The 25,264-nt window shown below is 43.1% G+C and overlaps 1 protein-coding gene and 1 non-coding gene across 2 annotated transcripts in view; one reads left to right on the top strand and one right to left on the bottom strand.

Annotated features, from left to right (window-relative positions):
- Positions 1-25,264, top strand: part of LOC132820593 (protein maelstrom homolog) — a 63,305-nt gene that overhangs the window by 28,662 nt on the left and 9,379 nt on the right. The window contains exons 9-10 of the mRNA XM_060832798.1: positions 10,669-10,731; positions 11,458-11,587. Of these exons, the coding sequence (XP_060688781.1) occupies positions 10,669-10,731; positions 11,458-11,587 (193 nt within the window). The remainder of the gene's footprint in view (positions 1-10,668; positions 10,732-11,457; positions 11,588-25,264) is intronic.
- trnar-ccu (transfer RNA arginine (anticodon CCU)) lies at positions 23,464-23,536 on the bottom strand. Its single transcript has one exon. It is a non-coding gene; the product is annotated as a tRNA-Arg (tRNA).

The following is a 25,264-nucleotide window of genomic DNA, read 5'->3' as shown; positions in this document are numbered from 1 at the left end:
GCCCCCCCACTCCCACAACTCCAACCCCGCAGCCAAAAGAAAGAACTATCAATAAGAGCCTTGGTCTTAACTACTAGTACACTACAATATATGTACGTTACATTGACTCTAAGCATGCAGTCATTCACTACTATAGTCCATTTTAGTCTTTATTTTCCCACCACCAAATACTTCTGCCTTTGTTCATCAACGTCGCAAAAATACATTGGCAATTGCGTTCTCTTGGTGCATTGCATGTTTGATTTTTAATTGAATGGTTGCTACAATAAGCTCCATCTAAACAGTCTGAAATTTGTACCCTATTTTCCCCAAAAACCTAAGGTGCTGTGACCAGTATATATAATTATCTCCAATACATTACAGGCAAAGTAAATGTTGAAAGGCCAACACAAAACTCATGGTCTCCTTCTGAATTTTGGAATATTTCTAATGGATTATTATTCCCTTTTTCGGGAAAAATATGCGATAGATCTTTCTACCTCTTTGTAAAAGTAAAGCACTGACACCGATGTCACTTTTATCGATAGCCACTTTGAACGGTTTCATGTAATTAGATTAGATTAGATTAGATTAGACTTACAGTGTGGAAACAGGCCCTTCGGCCCAACAAGTCCACACCGACCCGCCGAAGCGCAACCCACCCATACCCATACATTTACCCCTTACCTAACACTATGGGCAATTTAGCTTGGCCAATTCACCTGACCCGCACATCTTTGTGACTGTGGGAGGAAACCGGAGCACCCGGAGGAAACCCACGCAGACACGGGGAGAACGTGCAAACTCCACACAGTCAGTCACCTGAGTCGGGAATTGAACCCGGGTCTACAGGCGCTGTGAGGCAGCAGTGCTAACCACTGTGCCACCGTGCCGCCCATTATGTGCCACCGTGCGCCATTAGGCATGGCAAACATTTGGGGCAATGATTAACACAGCTTACAGGCTGTCACATGCCTTCTGAACATTCCTCCAGCCACAAATTTTCTGCACCGCTTCAAGTCGCTCAGTGGGGCAGCTGCATATGCTGAAATTTGGTGCGTACGTCTGATTAAAAAAGCTCTCAGTAGTTCCCTCTTGGTTGATATGGGGAAGGTCCCCAATAACCTTTATTTTCACGATCCATGGGGACGATCCCCCAATGTCCAATGACATGGCCCAGGAATATGACTTGGGCTTTTGTGAACTCTCTCTCACTCTCAGCTGGGTTTATCACCAAGCCTGTTTCCTGAAGTCAGTTGAACAATTCCAAAAGATGCTCCAAATGTTCCTTCCATATTTGATTTAAAAACCACCGATTGTCAATATACACAACACAATTGGGTTATCCTGAAATGACTGTATTGGTTAGTCTTTGAAATGTGGCTGGTGCATATTTCATACGAAATGGTATAACTTTAAACTGGTAGTCCATTTGATGTCTCAAAAGCTGAAATTTCCTTCACTCCTTTTTTTTTGTATAAAGGTACCTGCCAATATCCTCTGAATAAGTCCAACTTTAAAATAAAGTTGCTTGTCCTACCTTTAATATACTCTTGCAAATGTGGAATAGGATATGAATCAGATTTTGTGACTGTATTGACTTTGTGATAGTCCACATTGTTGGGTACCATGTGGTTTTGGCAACATTACTATGAGTGTGAGCTCCATTTGCTGCAACTCACTTCAATTAATTGCTTTTACACATGCATTCAAGCTCATCTTGAACCTGTGTAGACTTCGCACAACCCTGTGTAAGGATGTTGCTTCACTGGAACAGCATTTCCTATATCTATATAATCAGATTAATACTTCCCAGCTTATTCCCACATATCTCCCCATATGATTGTAACAATCCCTTTTTTTTTCAGCTCATTTTGATTTTCCAATGGAAGGTATATCAATTAGAGTCATGGAGATGTACAGCATGGAAACAGACCCTTCAGCCCAACCCGTCCATGCCGACCAGATATCCCAACCCAATCTAGTCCCACCTGCCAGCACCTGGCCCATTTCTCTCCAAACCCTTCCTAGTTGTATACCCATCCAAATGCCTCTTAAATGTTGCAATTGTACCAGCCTCGGATTTTCATTAGATGTTCCCATGTCCGGACAATTTTTTAAAAAGTGTCAAATATCTCAGTTTTCACTTTTCCCCCTTTTTTGGTCAATTAGAAACAAGAAGGGAGAAAATCTGAGAAAGATTTTGTCCATTTCCGTTAACACCCACTGCACCACAGACTATTATGAGCAATCGAACCATATCACTGCCCCAGTACCTAAAGCTACTATTTTAATGCCTGTGGCTTCAATGCTGATGATGCCTTTGAAACCATGAAACAGGATTGCTAACTTTGATAGGACAACTGTCATCACATTACCTCCCATCATCATCTGTCCCTCCCCAGAGTTCAGCCAATGATTGCTGAACATTGCATTTATCATGAGGCCCAACCTAACCATAATTTTTCAAAATCTGGTCACCATACTAAAGTGCTACAAAATGTTAGGCTTTCTAAGATGGTTACATCTTACATTGTCTCCTTTTAATTCAGGCTAAAATGGAGTAACTTGGAGATGTGATCTCCATACTAAGTCTGCCCTGCAACAAACTCATCCTGCTTGTTATCAAGGAAGGAAGAAACTCAACAAAATTCATTGAATTGTGCAAATTTTAACACCTTGAAACAAAGAAGGCAACATGCCTTGCTGCATGCAGGCTTTCAAAGTCAGAAATTTGAGGAAGAATGCCATTGCTAAAAGACTAATGATTAATGTGGAAAGAAAAGTCCGAGTACAAGAAAAAGCTAGCAAGAAATTTTAAAACATTAGTAATAGTTTCTAAAGACATTTAATAACAAGATGACAAAATGAATGATGGTGATATAAAAATGAGTATGGGAGAATTAAGGGAAAATAAGTTCATTATTAATTAACAGATAATTTGCACACCAGAAGATACAGTAACACCCCACAAATACTGGAAATAAGGAAATGGAATGGAATTAACTCAAGAAAATTTGCAAAGTGGTACTGGGTGAAATTGTTTGGAGATACAGGCTGACAAGTTCTTAGAAGTGGCTAAATGAGATACTTTTCCAAGATTCTGGGAAGGTTCCATTAGATTGGAAAATAGTTAATGTAACACCTTTATTCAAAAATGAAAGGAGACAAAAAGCTGGAAACTAAAAGCAAGCTAGCTTAATACTTATAATAGGGGAAATGTGATAAGTTATTATTTATAAGACTAATAACAAGGCACTTGGATAAGTTCAAGGTATATGGGCAAATCAGCATAGTTTTGTGAAAAGAAAAATCATGCTCAACTAATTTCCTGGAGCTCTTTGAAGAACTAAAATGCTGAGGATCAAGGTAAATCAATGGATGTATAGTATTAAATCTCGAATAGTAATTTGATAAACTGCCATATCAAGAGGCTACTTTTGGCCAATAAAACCTCATGGTGTGCAGTTTTATCCCAATTTTTGACAACTCCTCATTGTCCAACTTCATTTGAGGAATGTCCAGTTCAGAACCATCTGAACTTGGTTCTTCACTCTTGTGTAACCAGTAACAGATTTTCATTTTGCTTTATTTCCCTATCAAAGTACCTTTTTGAGCATATTCACATGACCGGTTTCTTTCTATCTGGCATTCTTACCAAATAACTTGCCTCACTCACTTTCCTTTTGATCTGATTTAGGCTCATTAAGCTTTGCCTTTAAAGGTTACTCCACTGGGAGTAACACTGACATATTATCTCCACTGGCAAAATTAGGAAATTTTGATTTCTTGTCTGCTTATAATTTCATTATATTCTGTGCTATTCTTAAATGCTGTCTAACCAACTCACCCTTTCTTTTTAAGCTTGCCCTAAAATCTCACATACAGTTCAAATATGTGGTCTCTGAACTCTGACTCGTCAATTTTCTCTCACCACATGCCCAAACTAATTCAAATTGTGCACAGGACAACTGAATTCCTTTATCCTAGTCCTCTGGATAGGTTTTGTTTATAAACCCTCAACATGGTCTTTAGAGGTTTGATGCTATCCTTCTCATGCTCCCTGTGATCCTGGATGGTACGCAGTTGATGTGAATTGTTTTATTCCTAAGATATCCATAACTTTCTTGAATAATTTTGATGTAAAATTTGGTCCTTGATATGATTTTATTCATGTGGGTAGTTATATAAAAAAAGTAACTTCTACAATCCATTTAACTGGGATACTACATGATGGGATGCCAATGGAATTCTAATAACCTCATTTATTATGGTTAACAATACTGATTCCCACTTTTTTGATTTAGGTAGGGCTCCTACTCGATCAATTACGACTGTTTTAAAACGTTCCTGAAATGTGTGAAGGGTGTTGGTTTTATCACTGCCTGAGATTTTCCAATTACCTGACATGTATGAATGTCACGCGATATTCAACTAAATCCTTCTGCACTCCAGGGCAAAAAAAATATTTTTGTATTTTGGCATGAGTTTTCCTCATTTCCAAATGACTTTTACTGATAATTCATATGCTACCCACATGGTAGAATGCATTAAGTGATGTATTTTCAACTTGATGAACTTCTGCCCGTTTCTCATCTGCCTGATATGTAAAATAGTCTCCATTTCCTCTTTTTTTTATATAGTAACATTCTTGGATACACTATTGTTTTGATATAGCTTTCCATTGTCCTCTTTACATTGTAATTCAGTTTCTTTGAACTAAAAATATCCATTTTGTCTTCCACCTGTTGATTTTTTTTTCTCAACCATTTAATCAAACACAGTTTCTGGTAATTGAACTTCAACTTCCTTAACTTTATTCTTTGATTTCTCCTGTTTCCAACAGTGGCTTTGTGACCTTGTTACCATACAGTCAGAAAAAATTCCAGTGTATGCTTTCTTCATACCTCAATTACCTGATTTTTTTTGTTTTCTCCACTGATTTTTCAACCACAGTAGGCATCACCCCAACTGTGATCCCACGCTATCACTACGAAGGATAAACTACTTCTGGAACCAAGAATTTCTCTCCTCTGACCACCACTTCACCAAACTTTCCAACTTCCATTTATGTAATGGGACACTGTTCATATTTATTCTGGCAATACTTTTGAATTACATATCTCCTCTTTCACTATCAAAGATTGACATGCTCCCATATCTCTGAAAATCTTAATTTCTTTCCGATCTTTGACTACGATGGGATTGTTGTTCATCATTGTGATCATCACTACTCCTATCTTCCACTTTGACCTCTGGCATTTTAAGTCGGCTTTGAGTTTTCAGTTGCAACCTCTTAAGATTTTATTTTTTTAAAAATTCTCTCCCTTTCTTCTGCCCTGAGCCTCCTTTTTCTTTCTGTTCTGCTAGAGCTATTTATTTGCTTTCAATCATAATTCTAACTGTTTCATTTCCTTTTTGTTTCACCTGCTTCATTTGCATCTGAATTTTAGCCATTTCCAATGTCAAGCTATTGCTGCAGTTGCCTCCATTTTTTTTTTGCACGGGAAAAAGACAACCCCAACTCCAGAATCTTTGCCTTGCTTCCTGTCAGTAAACATCCTGAAGTGACTTCTTCCATCCCCAGGAAACCCAGTGATTGAAAGAGCCATTGCTACACAAGGTACATCCTATTTAAGCCAACCAAATTAAACATCTGAAAAAATAAAGTTAACCCTGACGTCTTACTCTCTTTTGAGCCCAATAATCCAAAATGCAACCTGCAATTTGAGATTTTCTTCCTGACGAGCCGCAGTTTATTATGGACCTGACCAAATCCCTTCAGAATAAGGTAAAAAGGAAGCAAGGACCTTTTTCTTATTTTAAAGGTGTAAGATGTTGCCTTCCAGATGCAGTTCAGTTTGTCAAATTACTTGACTGTAAGCAAAATACACTTGTATTTTGACTGTAGAGTAAAATTAAACAAAAAAAATTGGCTTAACTTTAACTCTGTTACAATGTGTAACAAAATGATATATATAAATTACTAATTGTGTTCCAATACAGTAACATGCCATAAATACACCCTTGGCAAAGGCAAATCACATAAGAGGTTATCTCACAGGTAATTATAGTGACAGGAAGAGAATTCCAGGTTTTAGCTGTAATAGAAAGGAATAAGAGCCTCCACAGCTTCAAGACCCCAGCAACTGCAGACCACAAAAACTAAAAATAGTGGTCATGTGGGAGTTTGACCCCACTCATTCAGGCTGCTTCTATTATTCCAAAGTTTTAAAAAAAAGCCTCTTTATTTTATTGGCTTTGAGGAGACCACTTGACCTTTTTGTCTCAACCTTTTGTTTAAAAAAAATACTAAGTGCACCTCTTAAAGCCAAAATATAATATTGTCACATAGAGTCATAGAGGAAATCGATCTTTTGGTCCAACTCATCCACGCCCACCAGATATCCTAAACAAATCTCGTCCCATTTGTCAATATTTGGCGCATATCCCTTTTAAACCCTTCCTATTCATGCGTCCATCCAGATGCCTTTTAAATGTTCTCCCCTCCATCACTGCCCCTGGCAGCTCATTCCATACATGCCACCATCCTGTGTGTGAAAAAGTTGCCCCTTAGGTCCCTTTTTAAATCTTATCCTTCTCCCCCATGCCTTCTAGTTTTGCACTCCCCAACCCAGGGGCAAAAACCTTGCCTACTTAGCCTATCCATGCCCTTCATGATTTCATAAGCCTCTATAAGGTTACCCCTCAGCCCCTGGCGCTTTGGGAAGAAAACCTCCAGCTTATTCAGAATTTCCCTACTGCTGAAATACTCCTAAACCAGCAACATCTGTTCTGAATCCATCAAGTTTAACGGCAACTTTTCTATAACAACGAAACCAGGATTGAATACAGTATTCTAAAAGTGGCCTAAACAATATCCTGTACGGTGCAACATGATGTTGCAACTCCTTCACTCAATGCACTGACCATTTGAAGGTAAGTTTGTCAAATGCTGCCTTCACCTTGTCTACCTGTGACTCCATTTTCAAGGAACTGTACACCTGCACCCCTAGGTCTCTGTTTAGCAACACTCACCATTAACTGTATAACTTCTGCCCTGGTTTGCCTTACCAAAATGCAGCAACGCACATTTATCTAAATTAAACTTCACTGCCTCTCCTTGTCTCACATGCCCACGTGATCATGGTCCTGTTATTTTGCAGCAGCATTCTATTGGGTATAATGAGGTATTTGGATTTCTTTTTAAATGTTAATGATCTTAAAAAGTATATGCTTTGAAGTCACAGATTCCATCACATTACAGTGCATTTTGGAAAAATGTTTTTGTATGTATTTAGATTATTGTACAGTTGCTGTTTGTTACAATATGTGGATGCAAAATGTACTTCAATTTAGCAAGCATGTCATGCACTTAATATCATGCATGAAACTTAGCAAATGTGTAAAAAAAAAATCAAGTACTTGCAATCATAATTCTAAAATTATATAATCATAGTAGGAGCATGTCAATTCTGTATCTACAGTTGCTTTGCTTCAATATTGTTGAAATAGGACAATATATTTGTTTTAATATTGAGCTTCAGTTTTTGTTTTCCGCAGACTGTTCAATTCCTGCTTTCAAGATGACTTTCCCCATACTTCTGCTCCCGTATTCCATTCCTCTGTTTTCATGTCTTCAATCCCGCTTTGCATCACTCCTCCTACACTTTTAAAATCTTTAAAGATCTTAGTTTAAAATCCCCCTGTGTTTGCTCTCTCTGCTGAGTACCTTTTGGAATTCAGAATTAAGTCCTGGCCTCTGTCCAGTGGCAGATGTTGGTCAGTGCATGTAATTCTGTTTGCACAAAACAAACTATGCTGCTAGATGGCACCAGTCAATTAAAGTTGATCCATCAAGTAAATTTAAAGCGCACATTTGCTAATACAACATATTTTCAAGGGTATTTTATTTATGAATGTAGGCATTTAGGAATGTACACCACTTCAGTATTGTTTAAAAGTTGTTTTCTGCTGCAAAGGCCCTGAAGTACCTAACTGAGTACCATTTATAGTCTCAAGTTATTTTGGCTAGGGATGCACAGTATACGTAAGCCATTGCAGTATTTAAATTTGTTGTTTTTTCCAAGCAAAACTGCAGGAACTTAAGCTATGTTTCACATTTATTTTGTAGAATGCAGCCGCAACTTCTAAGTGGAAATTCTGTAACATGTCTTTTGTATTGACCAGTTAGTTAGCTCTGCAGTCATCAATTAGTAGTTAGCTGAAAGAACAACCAGAATGTAGCGTATGTACAGCAAACACACCAGTTCTTTCACGATAAGAGACCAATGTATGAAGAAGCCACAATAATCAAAAGCTATTTACACTACATAATTTATATCCCATGCAGACCAACTGGTGGTGTTATTCAGCAATATCTTCAACCTCTCTTTCCTGCAAGTTAGTCTCCACCTGGTTCAAGAAGACCACCCTCATTCCAGTACCTAATAGAGCACATGCAACATGACTTAATGACTATTGCCCAGTGGTCTGAGTTCCAGAGTATCAGCTTTCTGACCCATTGACCGCAATCATAGACAGCTGCATCTCCTCCACAATAACACTTGACACGAGCCTCCCAAGGAAGCATTCTCAGCTCCGTACTGTACGCTCACTGTGCCAAATCCGGAACAAACGCCATCTACAAGTTTGCTGATGACACCACCATGGATATCAAATAACAACAAGTCAAAATACAGAAAGGAGATAGCAGGCTTGGTATTGTGGTGCAGTGAGAGCAACCTCTCGATGTCAGCAAAACTAAAGAACTAATCGTTGACTTCAAAAAGAACTGATCATTGACTTCAAGAAGAAGGGAAGGGAACACACCTCCATCTACATCAACAGAGCTGAAGTTGAGAGCATGGAAACGTCAAGTTCCGAGGTATGACTATAACTGACAACTTGTTCTGGACTTCCCATGTGTATGTGATGGCCAAGAAGGCACAATAAGGCCACCTCTTCCTCACCTGGCTCAGGAAATTTGGCCTGTCCACAAGGTCCCTTGCCAACCTTTGCAGATGCATTATTGAACGTATACTGTCTGTGTGCATGCTGGCTTGTATGGCAACTGCTCTGCCCAGTACTGTTTTTTTTTAAAAAAAACCTACAGAAGGTTGTGTGCACAGCCCAGACTTTCATGGAAGTCAGCTTTCCATCTATGGACTCCACTTACACGGCACATTGCCATGAAAAGACTGCCAACATCATCAAAAACCCATCACATCCTTGTAATGCTGTCCTACAACCTCTTCTGTCAGGTAGAAGATACAGAAGCTTGAACATGCATCAGCAAGTTCAAGAACAGCTTCTTCACTGCTGTTATTAGACTGATGAATGGACTGTCTTAAGTTCAAATAATATTGATCTTGCTAATATTAATCTTGCCTAGCACACACCCTGTGTGATGTAAATTGTATGCGTCTGTCTAGTTATTTATTCTACCCTATGACCTATGTCTTTGCTTCCAATGATCTGCCTGTAGTGCTCGTAAACTAAGTTTTCACTGTACTTTGATTTATTTATTGCCACATGTACCTATCAATTTAATAAAATACATTAACTTCCATGTGATTCATTTGGTAAGGCATTCACTTATTGTGTAGGGAAGAAGGCATTGATGTTTACAAAAATCAATTATTGTGATATCAGTGCAAAGCTACTGACCTTATCTTTTAAAAGTACATTGCAGATTATTCTATTTCCATTGTAAATCTTTGTAGGCCAGTCTAGTTACTACAGTTGCATTGCCGTTTGAAGTGGTTTTGTCATGCTGTGGGAGCTGATTGTGTTATACTTGCTACTGAATTCAGAACTGAAACAAAGTTTCTTATTTCCTATTCTTCTGTACTCTCAGCTGTCCTCGACTCCAGTACTGCATATCCAAAAAGTGTTGCAAAATATATTTTTAGAGTAAAAAAAGAACTTGTTTGTTCTACAGCAAACTTTATTTTAACCATCATCTTAGCAACCAGCAAAAACTATATATTTCAAACACCACAATTTTTCATGATGTCACAATATTTATGCTGTAAATAAAGTATTACAGCGTGTATATCTCCTACATTCAGTTTCTGTTACTGAGTGTTTTTACATAGATCTTTTTTGAGGGATGTTGATGACTTGAAACATCACTTTGTCAGGGGTTTACTGCGGTTATGTCTCTTGATGATCTGGAATATTTGATCAACCAGCATTTTTCTGTTCTCACAAATGCCAGTTAATAAATAGTGGTACTTTGTTCTGTTGCAAGTTCTCAGGATGGTTCTGTTCATTTTAGTTCACTAATCCTAGAATCAGCCTGCAGTAGGTTGCTTCAGCCTCCTCAATAAGTTATTTTTCATATCCTACATGAAGTTACATTGTTTATTTAAGGAAGAAAGGGATGATCAAAGCATCTCTAAACACTCCTAATCAATAGTCTGTACTTTTCAAGATTAATATCATTATGTTTTAATCCAGATTGTTTTGTTAAAAGTGGTGCAGCTGAGAATTTCAACTCTTTATCCCTACAATTAATATAATGATTTTGATTTTAAAGGCAGACCAATTACAAGTCATCAGTGTATTATCTGACACTTCAGCATGATGTGATATTGTTACAAGAAATGTTAAATTTCAGCAGTTATTGGTGTTAATGTTATTCTCGACTTTATCGAATCTATAAATGTTTACTCTTTCTCTCAGATGCAGATGGCATGACGAGCACGACATTGTGTACTGTGCCTTGGCAACAACCAAGAAATATGCGTAAGTAAGATCCTCTCATTTTCTTCAGGAAAATTACCCATGTTTAACAAAGACATGTAGAAATCAGGCAAAGTAGTTAATAAAGTTATAGCATTTTTAGGAGCTTGCATCACTTTAACGTTTCATGCACTATTCCTATGTATTATTGTTAAGCCTTGCATTAGTGAGAAAGTTTTTTTCTCTGATATCTTGCAACACTAATTTCATCAATATGCATTTGTGAATAAACATTTTCATGTATAGTACTGCAAATATTATTTTTGCCAGTGAGCTCCTCTTGCAATAATTCCATCCAGTATCTCTGAATCATGACACTCATGGGACAGGAGAATACATCAAGTACTGTATTTTGACTGGGAAATGGTTTTTAAATCTTTTCCAAGTCTAATAATTACACACTTCGTAAGAAGTAATTCCACATTCTGTGCCTACTGTATTGGGTACTAAAGTTGATATCATTAATTTTGAAAGGCTTTTTGCTGCCACTAATTTACCTATTGTACAGAAAATGAATTGTGTAGGACAGAACTACCTAAAAGGAGTTACTTAATACGGTATGTATTGCTGTACTATTTATTGCATTTGGCAATATTTTTTGTATTGTATCCACAATTCATTGCAACATTCTTTGTTAATGTACTGTTGGCTTCCAGTTAAGGACCTGTAATGTGCTGGTATTTCAGTTGTTGTTGCAAAAATGTTGATCATCTTTATTGCACATTTTAGGTATTGTATCAGTGATTCTTTGGCTTCCATCTATAAATTTGAGGTTACATCAGCACATGTCCCAAAAAAGGAGTTGAATTATGGCACAAAGTTGAACCCCAAAGTGCTAGTACTGGACAATTACTATCAGGTATTTCTTCAATAGTTTTAATCAGTTATTTTTCTGATTTAGTTACTTTGTGGTTAGATATTTGAACAAATTAATTTTGACAAAATTCAAAAGGTTTAATAGTTCTTCTTCCCAGTTTGTGAGAAGATTTGTAGCTCGGGTGCTCGTCGTGGTTCTGTTCGCCGACCTGGGAATTTGTGTTGCAGACGTTTCGTCCCCTGTCTAAGTGACATCCTCAGTGCTTGGGAGCCTCCTGTGAAGCGCTTCTGTGTTGTTTCCTCCGGCATTTATAGTAGTTTGCCTCTGCCGCTTCCGGTTGTCAGTTCCAGCTGTCCGCTACAGTGGCCAGTATATTGGGTCCAGGTCGATGTGTTTGTTGATGGAATCTGTGGATGAGTGCCATGCCTCTAGGAATTCCCTGGCTATGCTCTGTTTGGCTTGTCCTATAATAGTAGTTTTGTCCCACTAGAACTCATGTTGCTTGCCATCTGCGTGTGTGGCTACTAAGGATAGCTGGTCGTGTCATTTCGTAGCTAGTTTGTGTTCATGGATACGGATCGTTAGCTGTCTTCCTGTTTGTCCTATGTAGTGTTTTGTGCAGTCCTTGCATGGGATTTTGTACACTACATTGGTTTTGCTCATGCTGGGAATCAAGTCCTTCGTCCTGGTGAGTTGTTTTCTGAGAGTGGCTGTTGGTCTGTGTGCTGTTATGAGTCCTAGTGGTCGTAGTAGTCTGCCTGTCAGTTCAGAAATGTTCTTGATGTTTGGTAACGTGGCTAGTCCTTTTGGTTGTGGCATGTCCTCATTCCGTTGCCTTTCCCTTCGGCATCTGTTGATGAAATTGCGGGGGTATCCGTTTTTGGCGAATATATTGTAGAGGTGTTCTTCTTCCTCTTTTTGCAGTTCTGGTGTCCTGCAGTGTGTTGTGGCCCTTTTGAAAAGTGTCTTGATGCAACTTCTTTTGTGTGTGTTGGGGTGGTTGCTTTCGTAGTTCAGGATTTGGTCTGTGTGTAGCTTTTCTGTATACCTTTGTGATGAATTTTCCGTTCACTGTTCTCTGTACCTTCACGTCTAGGAATGGGAGTTGGTTGTCCTTTTCTTCCTCTCTAGTGAATCTGATTCCTGCGAGTGTGGCATTGATGGTCTGGTGTGTGTTCTCTATTTCTGTGTTTTTAATGGTTACAAAGGTTTCATCCACATATCTGACCCAGAGTTTGGGTTGAATTTGCGGTAAGACTGTTTGTTCTAATCTCTGTTAGGAGTCCAGAGATGGGTGAGCCCATGGTTGTGCCGTTGATTTGTTCATATGTTTGGTTGTTGAATGTGAAGTGTGTTGTGAGGCACAGGTCCAGTAGTTTGAGTATGCAGTCTTTGTTGATAGGTTCACCGTCTTGTTGTCTGTTCTGTATGTCCAGCAGGTTGGCTATTGTTCCTCTGGCTAGGGTTTTGTCGATAGAGGTGAACAGTGCCGTTACATCGAATGAGACCATAGTTTCTTCCTTGTCTATGTGTATATTTCTGATTATGTCCAAGAGTTCCTGTGTTGACTGTATAGAGTGTCTGGATCCGCTGATCAGGTGTTTCAGTTTCTGCTGTAGTTCTTTAGCCAGTTTGTATGATGGTGTCCCTGGTAGTGATACGATGGGTCTGAGTGGGATGTCTGGTTTGTGCACTTTAGGTAGTCCATAGAATCTGGGGGTGTTGTTGCTTTCAGGTTTCATTCTCTGCAGGTCAAACCTGGTTACCTGTCCTTTTTTTTTGTAGGTTCCTCAATGTGTTGTTTATCCTATCGATGAGCTGTGGGTGGGGTAAAACTCTCTCTACCAACGTAGTGTACAAAATCCCATGCAAGGACTGCACAAAACACTACATAGGACAAACAGGAAGACAGCTAACGATCCATATCCATGAACACCAACTAGCCACGAAATGACACGACCAGCTATCCTTAGTAGCCACACACACAGATGGCATGCAACATGAGTTCGACTGGGACAACACTACTATTATCGGACAAGCCAAACAGAGCACAGCCAGGGAATTCCTAGAGGCATGGCACTCATCCACAGATTCTATCAACAAACACATCGACCTGGACCCAATATACCAGCCACTGCAGCGGACAGCTGGAACTGACAACCGGAAGCGGCAGAGGCAAACCACTATAAATGCCGGAGGAAACAACACAGAAGCACTTCACAGGAGGCTCCCAAGCACTGAGGATGTCACCTAGAAAGGGGACGAAACGTCTGCAACACAAATTCCCAACTCGGCAAACAGAACCACGACAGTTCTTCTTCCCCTCTTCTGAAGAACAAAATGGCAATAATGTAAATTGCACCGCAATGCAACCTTTGGGCTGGGAGTATGTTTCTTGAATTATTTTTTAAAAAAAACATAATTTGAAACTATATTATCATCTTGACTTCCTAAAAATGAGCATAATTTTTAAGAAAAAACATGGTAAATTGGGTATTGGAGGTCTCCTTGAGAATCCAAGATGATTGCGAGTATAACATTTTGGTAACAAAGGTAGGGATTTTACAGTTAATGGTAGGGCCTTTGGTAGTATTGTAGAACAGAGGGACCTTAGGGTTGATTTACATAATCTTTTGAAGTTTGCATCACACTGGGTAGTTAAAAAGGTATTTGGCACACACGCCTTCATTATTCGGTCCTTTTAAATATAGGAGTTGGGAAGTCATGTTGAGGTTGTACAGGACATAAGTGAGGCCTCTTCTGGAATACTGGTGTGTCCAGTTCTGGTCACCCAGTTATAGGAAGGATATTATTAAGCTGGAGAGGATTCAGAAGAGATTTACCAGGATGTTGCCAGGTATGAAATGTTTGGATTTTTAAGAAAGGCTGGATATGCTGGGACATCTTTCACTGGAGCATAGGAGGTTCAGAAGCGACTTCACAGAAGTTTATAAAATAATGAGGGATAAAGTTAATGATAGTTATCTTTTCTCCAGACTAGGGGCCACATTTTTAAAGCAAGAGGAGAGAGATTTTTAAAAAGACATAAAGCGCACACTTTTTTTTCAGTGCAGTTAGTGTGTGAAATGAGCTTCCTGAGGAAGTGGGTCCAATAGAGTGATAAATGGGCATTTGGGTAAGTGCATGAATAGGAAAGATTTGAAGGGATATGGGCCAGGAGCAGGAAAGTGGGACTCTGTTAGTTTGGTATTATGTTCAACATGGACTGGTAGGACTGAAAGGTCTGTTTCTGTGCTGTATGACTCTATGGTATTGGTCCATATCATGTTACATAGTGCAGTGAAGAGCTGGTCATAATTTTCATTCCAAGACCATAAGATCGAGGTCTGAGAGAAATGCAGTTGTCACACTAAGGTGGCTAATCTATAAGGTAAGAAGAATGTTACTGAATACTTCAAGGGGGCTTGTTTGATCATGGATTTTACTTCTTGAGCTTAAGGTTGTAGTTGCTAGTACACAAGTTTTTATTAAACTTTCTCGTAATTTTTCTTCAAAAAACAATTCTCGTGTGACTGGAGGTTAGGGTAAAGATTGAAAAATTCTGTGGTCTTAAGTTGCCCCAAATAAAGTAAATGTCAGGCAGATTGACACCACAAATGAAAAAGTTACCTCTTCACATTGAGGTATTACTAATTACCATGTAGCTGACTGTATGAACATAGAAACAAATGCAGATCATGAGATTCCAGATTCAATCCTTGATCTATGATGAATTTAACAGGTCTGTGCTGAGTAGCATTATTAATCTAATGCAAGAAAAAATTATTGATTTCTTGTATATCTCCAATGGAAAATATAAACAATAGAATTGAGCACTAATGAGAGGATTCTGGGTAATGCAAGATGAAGGATGGGAAAAATTTCTGGATGTAACAGGCTGCTCCTCAGTTGAGGTATTGGAGCTGATTTCCTCGAATTCCAGGAGTAACAATTACTGTTTTATATGCTGTTGCATTGTTTTAGAACTTTGGAGGAAAAGATAAGTCAAAACAAGAACAGTTTTAAAAGGAGAGGAACTGACAAAGGCAGCACATGGTGAGGTCAGTACAAGGGGGGTGGGGAGAGAGAAAGGGAAAAACCCACACTGCTAACTGACACAACAGTGAACCTGCATAGTTACTGCCTTTGCAGTTTGAATTCATATATTGCTGGACATCAGAGTGCGTCTGGGAAAATTAACAAACAGTGAAATTCACAACTAATCCTGGAGGAACCTGTTTGGGAGAAGTCATAGCTTAGAAACAGATAAGTGAATATTTTAAGGTGTGGCCTTATAGTGAGTCTGCAGTAAAGTGCGTTGTTTCTTGATTATATATTGAATTGAGATATGCCTCGATTTTAACTTTAAAATATAAGCCATAATATTAATTTAACCTGGAGCAATATTTTGTAGAGGAATACGATAGAGCTATTTTCTGGGTCGGTAGATTGAAAGAAGCAAAAACGGCCTTGAGAGGAGTGATCTGCTCTTGTTGGATATGGGAGTTTACGGGTTACTGAGGATTATATCTGCAATAAATGTCGCTAGTTGCAAACACTATTAGATCGAATGGTTGGAGAAAAAAAGAGGTCTGCAGATGCTGGAGATCACAGCTGAAAATGTGTTGCTGGTTAAAGCACAGCAGGTTAGGCAGCATCCAAGGAACAGGAAATTCGACGTTTCGGGCATAAGTCCTTCATCAGGAATGAGGAGAGTGTGCCAGGCAGGCTAAGATAAAAGGTAGGGAGGAGGGACTTGGGGGAGGGGCGATGGAGATGTGATAGGTGGAAGGAGGTCAAGGTGAGGGTGATAGACCGGAGTGGGGTGGGGGCGGAGAGGTCAGGAAGAAGATTGCAGGTTAGGAGGGCGGTGCTGAGTTGAGTGAACTGACTGAGACAAGGTGGGGGGAGGGGAAATGAGGAAACTGGAGAAATCTGAATTCATTCCTTGTGGTTGGAGGGTTCCCAGGCGGAAGATGAGGCGCTCCTCCTCCAACCATCGTGTTGTTATGTTCTGCCAGTGGAGGAGTCTAAGGACCTGCATGTCCTCGGTGGAGTGGGAGGGAGAGTTAAAGTGTTGAGCCACGGGGTGGTTGGGTTGGTTGGTCCGGGCGTCCCAGAGGTGTTCTCTGAAGCATTCCGCAAGTAAGCGGCCCGTCTCCCCAATATAGAGGAGGCCACATCGGGTGCAGCGGTTGCAATAAATGATGTGTGTGGAGGTCCAGGTGACCTTGTGGCAGATATGGAAGGATCCCTTGGGGCCTTGGAGGGAAGTGAGGGAGGAGGTGTGGTCGCAAGTTTTACATTTCCTGCGGTTGCAGGGGAAGGTGCTGGGAGTGGAGGTTGGGTTGGTGGGGGGTGTGGACCTGACGAGGGAGTCACGAAGGGAGTGGTCTTTGCGGACCGCTGATAGGGGAGGGGAGGGAAATATATCCCTGGTGGTGGGGTCCGTTTGGAGTTGGCGGAAATGACGGCGGCTGATACGTTGTATACGGAGGTTCGTGGAGTGGTAGGTGAGAACCAGTGGGGTTCTGTCTTGGTGGTGGTTGGAGGAGCGGGGCTCAAGGGCGGAGGAGCGGGAAGTGGAGAAGATGCGGTGGAGGGCATCGTCGATCACGTCTGGGGGGATTCTGCGGCCCTTGAAGAAGGAGGCCATCTGGGCTGTGCGGTGTTGGAACTGCTCCTCCTGGGAGCAGATGCGGCGGAGACGAAGGAATTGGGAATATGGGCTGGAGTTTTTACAGGGGGCAGGGTGGGAGGAGGTGTAGTCCAGGTAGCTGTGGGAGTCAGTCGGTTTATAGTAGATGTCTGTGTTGAGTCGGTCGCCCGAGATAGAAATGGAAAGGTCTAGGAAGGGGAGGGAGGAGTCTGAGACAGTCCAGGTGAATTTGAGGTCGGGATGGAAGGTGTTAGTAAAGTTGATGAACTGTTCAACCTCCTCGTGGGAGCACGAGGCAGCGCCGATACAGTCATCGATGTAGCGGAGGAAAAGGTGGGGGGTGGTGCCGGTGTAGTTGCGGAAGATGGACTGTTCCACATATCCTACGAAGAGACAGGCATAGCTGGGGCCCATGCGGGTGCCCATGGCAACTCCTTTAGTTTGGAGGAAGTGGGAGGATTGAAAAGAGAAGTTATTCAGGGTGAGGACCAGTTCAGTCAGTCGAAGGAGGGTGTCAGTGGAAGGGTACTGGTTGGTGCGGCGGGAAAGGAAGAAGCGGAGGGCTTTGAGTCTTTCGTGATGGGGGATGGAGGTGTACAGGGACTGGATGTCCATCGTGAAAATAAGGCGTTGGGGACCGGGGAAGCGAAAATCCTGGAGGAGGTGGAGGGCGTGGGTGGTGTCCCGAACGTAGGTGGGGAGTTCTTGGACTAAAGGGGACAGAACCGTGTTGAGGTACACGGAGATGAGTTCGGTGGGGCAGGAGCAGGCTGAAACAATGGTTCGGCCTGGGCAGTCAGGTTTGTGGATTTTGGGCAGGAGGTAGAAATGGGCGGTGCGGGGTTGTGGGACTATGAGATTGGAGGAGGTGGATGGGAGATCCCCTGAGGTGATGAGGTTATGGATGGTCTGGGAGATGATGGTTTGGTGGTGGGAGGTGGGGTCGTGGTCAAGGGGGCGATAAGAGGAGGCGTCCACGAGCTGGCATTTGGCCTCAGCGGTATAAAGGTCGTTGCGCCAAACTACTACCGCGCCTCCCTTGTCTGCCGGTTTGATGGTGAGTTGGGATTGGAGTGGAGGGCTGCACGTTCTGAGGGTGAGAGGGGTGGACAGGTTGAGTCGGTTAATGTCGCGGCGGCAGTTGGCTATAAATAGATCGAGGGCGGGTAAGAGGCCAGCACGGGGTGTCCAGGAGGATGGGGTGTGTTGGAGGTGGGAGAAGGGGTCGTCAGAGGGTGGGCAGGAGTCTTGGTTGTGAAAGTAGGCACGGAGGCGAAGGCGGCGGAAGAATTGTTCAATATCTCGCCGCGTGTTGAACTCATTGATCCGAGGGCGTAGGGGAATGAAGGTGAGGCCTCTGCTGAGGACTGATCTTTCATCCTCAGAGAGGGGGAGGTCTGGAGGGATGGTGAAGATCCGGCATGGCTGGGAGCTAGGACCTGGTGTGGGACTGGGGGTGGGGGCGGGGTTAGGGGTGGGGACAGAGATCGACGTAGGGGCGGGGTTAGACGTAGTGATGTTGCTCGGGGTGGGGTCATGCGTCGTGACGGAAATAAGCGTGGGGGCGAGGTTACGTGTAGTGACGAAGGACGGCGTGGGGGCGGAGAAACCTGAGGCGTTGTGGTCCTGCAGGTTAGTGATGTCAGTGGGGGCGGAAGTGGCTGCGGTGACGGCAACCGAAGGGGCGGAAATGGTTGTGGCGATGAAAGAACCGTTGTCATTCCCGGTAGCCGCGGGGGTCGCGAGTCCGTCTGCGATCTTCCTGGCAATTGTGGAAGCTGTTGTCTGTGCAGTGATCGCTGGGGCGGTTGTTTGGGCGGCGATCGCGGAGGCTCCGAGGTCGGTGGGGGCGGAAGTGACGTCACGGTCGGCGGCCGTTGGTGCCGCGGGCGCTGTAGCGGCCACATGTGTAATGGCGTCCGACAGGCCGATAGAAGATTCTGGAACAGTTGAGGAACCACGAGTGTGGGGGTAAGTACATGAAAGTTTTCAGTACTTACTGTCTTTAATTTCTGATATGGCTAGGAAGAACTGTTTGTTTAGTGTGTGGATTCTTCTGTAGATGAAGAACAGTAGAGGTCCTTTGCAGGTCTGTGAGAGTGTTGTCCTGAGCTGGGGTAGGGCTGATTGCAGGGAACGTAGGTAGCGACGCACGGCTGCAAGGGTGGAGCGGAGGATCCGGATGGAGGTCTGATGCTGGAGGCTTCGGATTTGTTGTAGGTACAGGTTGTCCTGGTTGGGTCCAAATTTTATTGGTTGGAATGTAGTTCGGAGTCCGTGTGGGATCAGTCGGTTCCGTAGGCAGGTGCTGAGGAAGGAGATGTGGCTGTGGTAACGAGTCTGTTTGAGAACGTGGCTGAAGAGCTTCTGTGCAGAGGAGATGACCTGGGGGGTGCAGTGAGAGAGAGACTCACTGAAATCCTTATAGAGGGAGGAAGAGAGCTTCTTCAAGGAAGGCATCCTTGCAAGAGGATTTGCAGTAGGTTAAAATCTTCGGGTAAAAAGAGGTCTGCAGATGCTGGAGATCACAGCTGAAAATGTGTTGTTGGTTAAAGCACAGCAGGTTAGGCAGCATCCAAGGATCAGGAAATTCGACGTTTCGGGCATAAGCCCTTCATCAGGAATGAGGAGAGTATGCCAGGCAGGCTAAGATAAAAGGTAGGGAGGAGGGGCGATGGAGATGTGATAGGTGGAAGGAGGTCAAGATGAGGGTGATAGGCCGGAGTGGGGTGGGGGCGGAGAGTTCAGGAAGAAGATTGCAGGTTAGGAGGGCGGTGCTGAGTTGAGGGAACCGACTGAGACAAGGTAGGGGGAGGGGAAATGAGGAAACTGGAGAAATCTGAGTTCATTCCTTGTGGTTGGAGGGTTCCCAGGCGGAAGATGAGGCGCTCCTCCTCCAGCCGTCGTGTTATGTTCTGCCGGTGGAGGAGTCCAAGGACCTGCATGTCCTCGGTGGAGTGGGAGGGGGAGTTGAAGTGTTGAGCCACGGGGTGGTTGGGTTGGTTGGTCCGGGTGTCCCAGAGGTGTTCTCTGAAGCGTTCTGCAAGTAAGCGGCCCGTCTCCCCAATATAGAGGAGGCCACATCGGGTGCAGCAGATGCAATAGATGATGTGTTTGGAGGTACAGGTGAACTTGTGGCGGATATGGAAGGATCCCTTGGGGCCTTGGAGGGAAGTGAGGGAGGAGGTGTGGGCGCAAGTTTTACATTTCCTGCGGTTGCAGGGGAAGGTGCCGGGAGTGGAGGTTGGGTTGGTGGGGGGTGTGGACCTGACGAGGGAGTCACGAAGGGAGTGGTCTTTGCGGACCGCTGATAGGGGAGGGGAGGGAAATATATCCCTGGTGGTGGGGTCCGTTTGGAGGTGGCGGAAATGACGGCGGATGATACGTTGTATACGGAATGGTTGGAGAGACAGTTTGAGACAATGAGGAATTTACAGGAGTAAGGGGATGTGATGGATGGCAGTTATAGAAAGGGAGAAAGTTGCAGTTACTGTCACATAGATGGGTTAACTCCAGGAAAGGTAAGAGGGGAAGGCAGGTAGTGCAGGAATCATCTGTGGCTATCCCCATTTCAAACAAGTATGCAGTTTTGGGAAACATAGGGGGTGATGGATTCTCAGGGGAACGTAGCATGAGCAGCCAAGTTTCTGGTATCGAGACTGGCTCTAATGCAATGAGGGGTATGTTGGGTTCCAAGGGATGGATGGATGGATTGATTGATTGTGTTAGGGAACACTCTAGTCTGAGGTAGAGACAGCTGTTTCTGTGGCCAGCAGCGAAAAATCAGAATGGTATATAGCTTCCCTGGTGCTATGATCAATGCTGTCTCAGGGTGCAGAATGTTCTCAAGGGGGAGAGAGGCTAGCTGGAGGTTATTGCACACATTGAAACCAATGACGTAGGAAGGGAAAAGGTTAAGATTCTGAAAGGAGTTTAGAGTTAGGCAGGTATTTAAAAAGGAGATCCTCGAGAGTAGTAATATCCGGATTACTCCAGGTACTACAAGCTAGTGAGGGCAGGAATAGGAGGATAAAGCAGACGAACGCATGGCTGAGGAGCTGGTGTCTGGGAGAAGGATTCACATTTTTGGATCATTGGAAGGTCTTTTGGAGTAGAAGTGATTTGTACAAGAAAGATGGATTGTACCTAAACTGGAAGGGAACTAATATACTGGCAGGGAGATTTGCTAGAGCTGCTCTGGAGGTGGGGAGGAGAAGAAGAGATCAATCTGAGCCCGGAACAGTTGAGAACAGAAGTGAATCCAACAGTCAGGGCATGCAAGAATAAAGCAAAGAACAAGGCTGGACTGATAAATTAAACTGCATTTATTTCAATGCAAGGGGCCTAACAGGAAAGGCAGATGAATTCAGGGCATGGTTAGGAACATGGGACTGGGATATCACATTAATTACAAAAACATGGCTCCGGATGGACAGGACTGGCAGCTTAATGTTCCAGGATACAATTTTTTTTTTGAAAAATTAGATTTCCTGCTACAGGAAGGACAGAAAGGGGAGGCAAGAGAGGGCACGGGAGTGGCATTTTTGATAAGGGATAGCATTACAGCTGTACTGAGGAAGGATATTCTTGGAAATACATCCAGGGAAGTTATTTGGGTGGAACTGAGAAGTAAGAAAGGGCTGATCACCTTATTGGGATTGTATTATAGACCCCCGAATAGTCAGAGGGAAATTGAGAAACAAATTTATAAGGAGATCTTAATTATCTAAAAATAATAGGGTGGTTATGATAGGGGATTTTAACTTTGTAAACATAGACTGGGTCTGCCATAGTGTTAAGGGTTTAGATGGAGAAGAATTTGTGTGTACAAGAAAATTTTGATTCAATATGTGGATATACCTACTAGAGAAAGTGCAAAAATTGACCTACTCTTGGGAAATAAGGCAAGATAGGTGACTGAGGTGTCAGTGGGAGAGCACTTTGGGGTCAACGATCATAATTCTATTTGCTTTAAAACAGTGATGGAAAATGATAGACTAGCTGTAAAAGTTGAAGTTAAAAATTGGAGAAAGGCCAATTTTGATGGTATTAGGCAAGAACTTTCGAAAGCTGATTGGGGCAAATGTTTGCAGATAAAGGAATTGCTGGAAAATGGGAAGCTTTCAGAAATGAGAACGAGAGTCCAGAGACAGTATATTCCAGTCAGGGTGAAAGGAAAGGCTGGTAGGTATAAGAGATGCTGGATGACTAAAGAAATTGAGGGTTCGGTTAAGAAAAAGAAGGAAGCATATGTCAGGTATAGACAGGATAGTTCGAGTGAATCCTTTAAGTATAAAGGCAGTAGGAGTATTCTTAAGAGGGAAATCAAGACGGCAAAAAAAAGGGGACATGAGATAGCTTCAGCAAATAGAGTTAAGGAGAATCCAAAAGGTCTTTATAAATACATTAAGGGTAACTTGGGAGAAAGTAGGGCTCCTCAAAGATCAGCAGGGCAGCCTTTGTGTGGAGCTGCAGGAGATGGGGGAGATGTTAAATGTGTATTTTGCATCAGTGTTTACTGTGGAGAAGGACATGGAAGATGTAGAATGTAGTGAAATAGGTGGTGATATCTTGGAAAAACGTCCAAATTACAGAGGAGGAAGTGCTGGATGTCTTGAAATGCATAAAAGTGGATAAATCCCTAGGGCCTGATCAGATATACCCTAGAACTCTGGGAAGCTAGGGAAGTGATTGCTATGCCTCTTATTACGATATTTGTATAATCGATAGTCACGGGTGAGGTGCAGGAAGACTGGAGGTTGGCTAATGTGGTGCCACTGTTTAAGACAGGTGGTAAGGACAAGCCAGGGAACTATAGACCGATGAGCCTGACCTCGGTGATGGCCAAGTTAGATTAGATTAGACTTAGTGTGGAAACAGGCCCTTCGGCCCAACAAGTCCACACCGACCCGCCGAAGCGCAACCCACCCATACCCCTACATTTACCCCTTACCTAACACTACGGGCAATTTAGCTTGGCCAATTCACCTGACCCGCACATCTTTGGACTGTGGGAGGAAACCGGAGCACCCGGAGGAAACCCACGCAGACATGGGGAGAACATGCAAACTCCACACAGTCAGTCGCCTGAGTCGGGAATTGAACCCGGGTCTACAGGCGCTGTGAGGCAGCAGTGCTAACCACTGTGCCACCCACAAAAGTGCTGCGTAAGGCGACAGGGAACACCCCACCCCATCAACTGAATGCAGATAAGCGGTTGTTGGCAAAGCAGATTAAGGACACACAAGGAAGAGTCAGACACCCCAGATGGGACTTGAACCCACAACCCCTGGCTTAGGAGGCCAGTGCCTTATCCATTAGGCCACTGGAGCTGCACAAAAGCATCCCACCCAATCCCTGCATTTCCCATGGCTAATCCACCTAACCTACAAAGCCCTGTACACTATGGGGCAATTTATCATGGCCAATCTACCTGACCTGTGTAACTATGGACTCTGAGAGCTCCCAGAAGAAGCCCATGTAGACACAAGGAGAATGTGCAAACACCACACAGACAATCGCACAAGGCTGGAATTGAACCCAGGACCCTAGTGCTGCAAAGCAGCACTGCTAGCCATTGAGCCATCCTAACCTGTTGTTGGAGAGAATCCTGAGGGACAGGATGTATTGAATTTGGAAAGGCAAGAACTGATTAGCGATAGTCAACATGGCTTTGTCAGTGGGAAATCATGTCTTACAAACTTGATTGAGTCTTTTGAGGAAGTAACAAAGAGGATTGATGAGGGCAGAACGGTAGATGTGGACTTCAGTAAGGTGCTCGACAAGGTTCCCCATGGGAGACTGATTAGCAAGGTTCGGGTGAACTAGGTATTTGGATACAGAACTGGCTCAAAGGTAGAAGAAACAGGGTGGTGGTGGACGGTTGCTTTTCAGACTGGAGGCCTGTGACCAGTGGAGTGCCACAAGGATCAGTGCTGGGTCCACTACTTTTAATCATTTATATAAATGATTTGGATGGGAGCATAAGAGGTATTGTTAGTAAGTTTGCTGATGACACCAAAATTGGAGGTGTAATGAACAGCGAAGAGGGTTATCTCAGATTACAATGGGATCTTGATCAGATGGGCCAATGGACTGAGAAGTGGCAGATGGAGTTTAATTTTCATAAATGTGAGGTGCTTCATTTTGGCAAAGCAAATCTTAGCAGGACTTATATGCTTAATGGTAAAGTCCTAGGTAGTGTTGCTGAACAAAGAGACCTTGGAGTGCAGGTTCATAGCTCCTTGAAAGTGCAGTCGCGGGGGGATCCAAGATGGCGGCGACCCAGCAAGACTGAGTCCACAGTGCTCTACCCAAAACTTGGGAAAAGTGGGCTATCCACCCCCACCACACTCACTAAACCATTTATAATAGTTGTTAACCTTAAATAGTTACCTATTAGTACATTTAAATAGTCTAATACTAGCTGGAAAATGAGTAAAGGGAAGGGAACAGGCGGCTCTAAGAAAGCAGGGACCCCTCCCCCACCCTCTCCCTCTTCATCTGCAACAAAGGTGTCTTCAGCTACTTCAGGAGATTTACCAATGAAGATGAGCTTTGAGGAGATGTTTGCCAGGTGGGAGGCGAAGATTGATGCTTTTATCGAAGTGCTTCTCTGCTCTGCCGAGACTCAATCAGCCGAGCTGCAGAAGCAGGGCAGAGACATTCAGGAATTGGAGTGCCGAGTCAGAGAGGTGGAGTCGAAGGCCGCAGCCTCAGAGACTGGGATAAAATCAACAGCCGACCACATCCGTTTTCTTGAGAATCGAGTCCAGAACCTAGAAAACCACATTGATGACCTCGAAAATCGATGTCATAGAAAAAATATTCGGTTGTTGGGCCTGCCCGAGCAGGAAGAGGGAGGTCAGCTGACAGCATTCTTAGAGCATTGGCTGCCACAACTTTTAAATCTGCATAATGGATCAGGCCAGGTAAGGGTAGAATGGGCCTACCGGGTCACAGTACGTGGGCCCGGCTCAACCCAGCGCCCACGCCCGGTCCTGTTCCAGCTGCAGAGCTATAGGGAGAGGCAGATGCTCCTGGAAGCCTCAAGAAATCTG

This window comes from Hemiscyllium ocellatum, chromosome 12 (assembly GCF_020745735.1).
Source record: "Hemiscyllium ocellatum isolate sHemOce1 chromosome 12, sHemOce1.pat.X.cur, whole genome shotgun sequence".
In the NCBI taxonomy this organism is placed as follows: domain Eukaryota; kingdom Metazoa; phylum Chordata; class Chondrichthyes; order Orectolobiformes; family Hemiscylliidae; genus Hemiscyllium; species Hemiscyllium ocellatum.
This window is presented reverse-complemented; position numbering and strand designations above follow the sequence as displayed.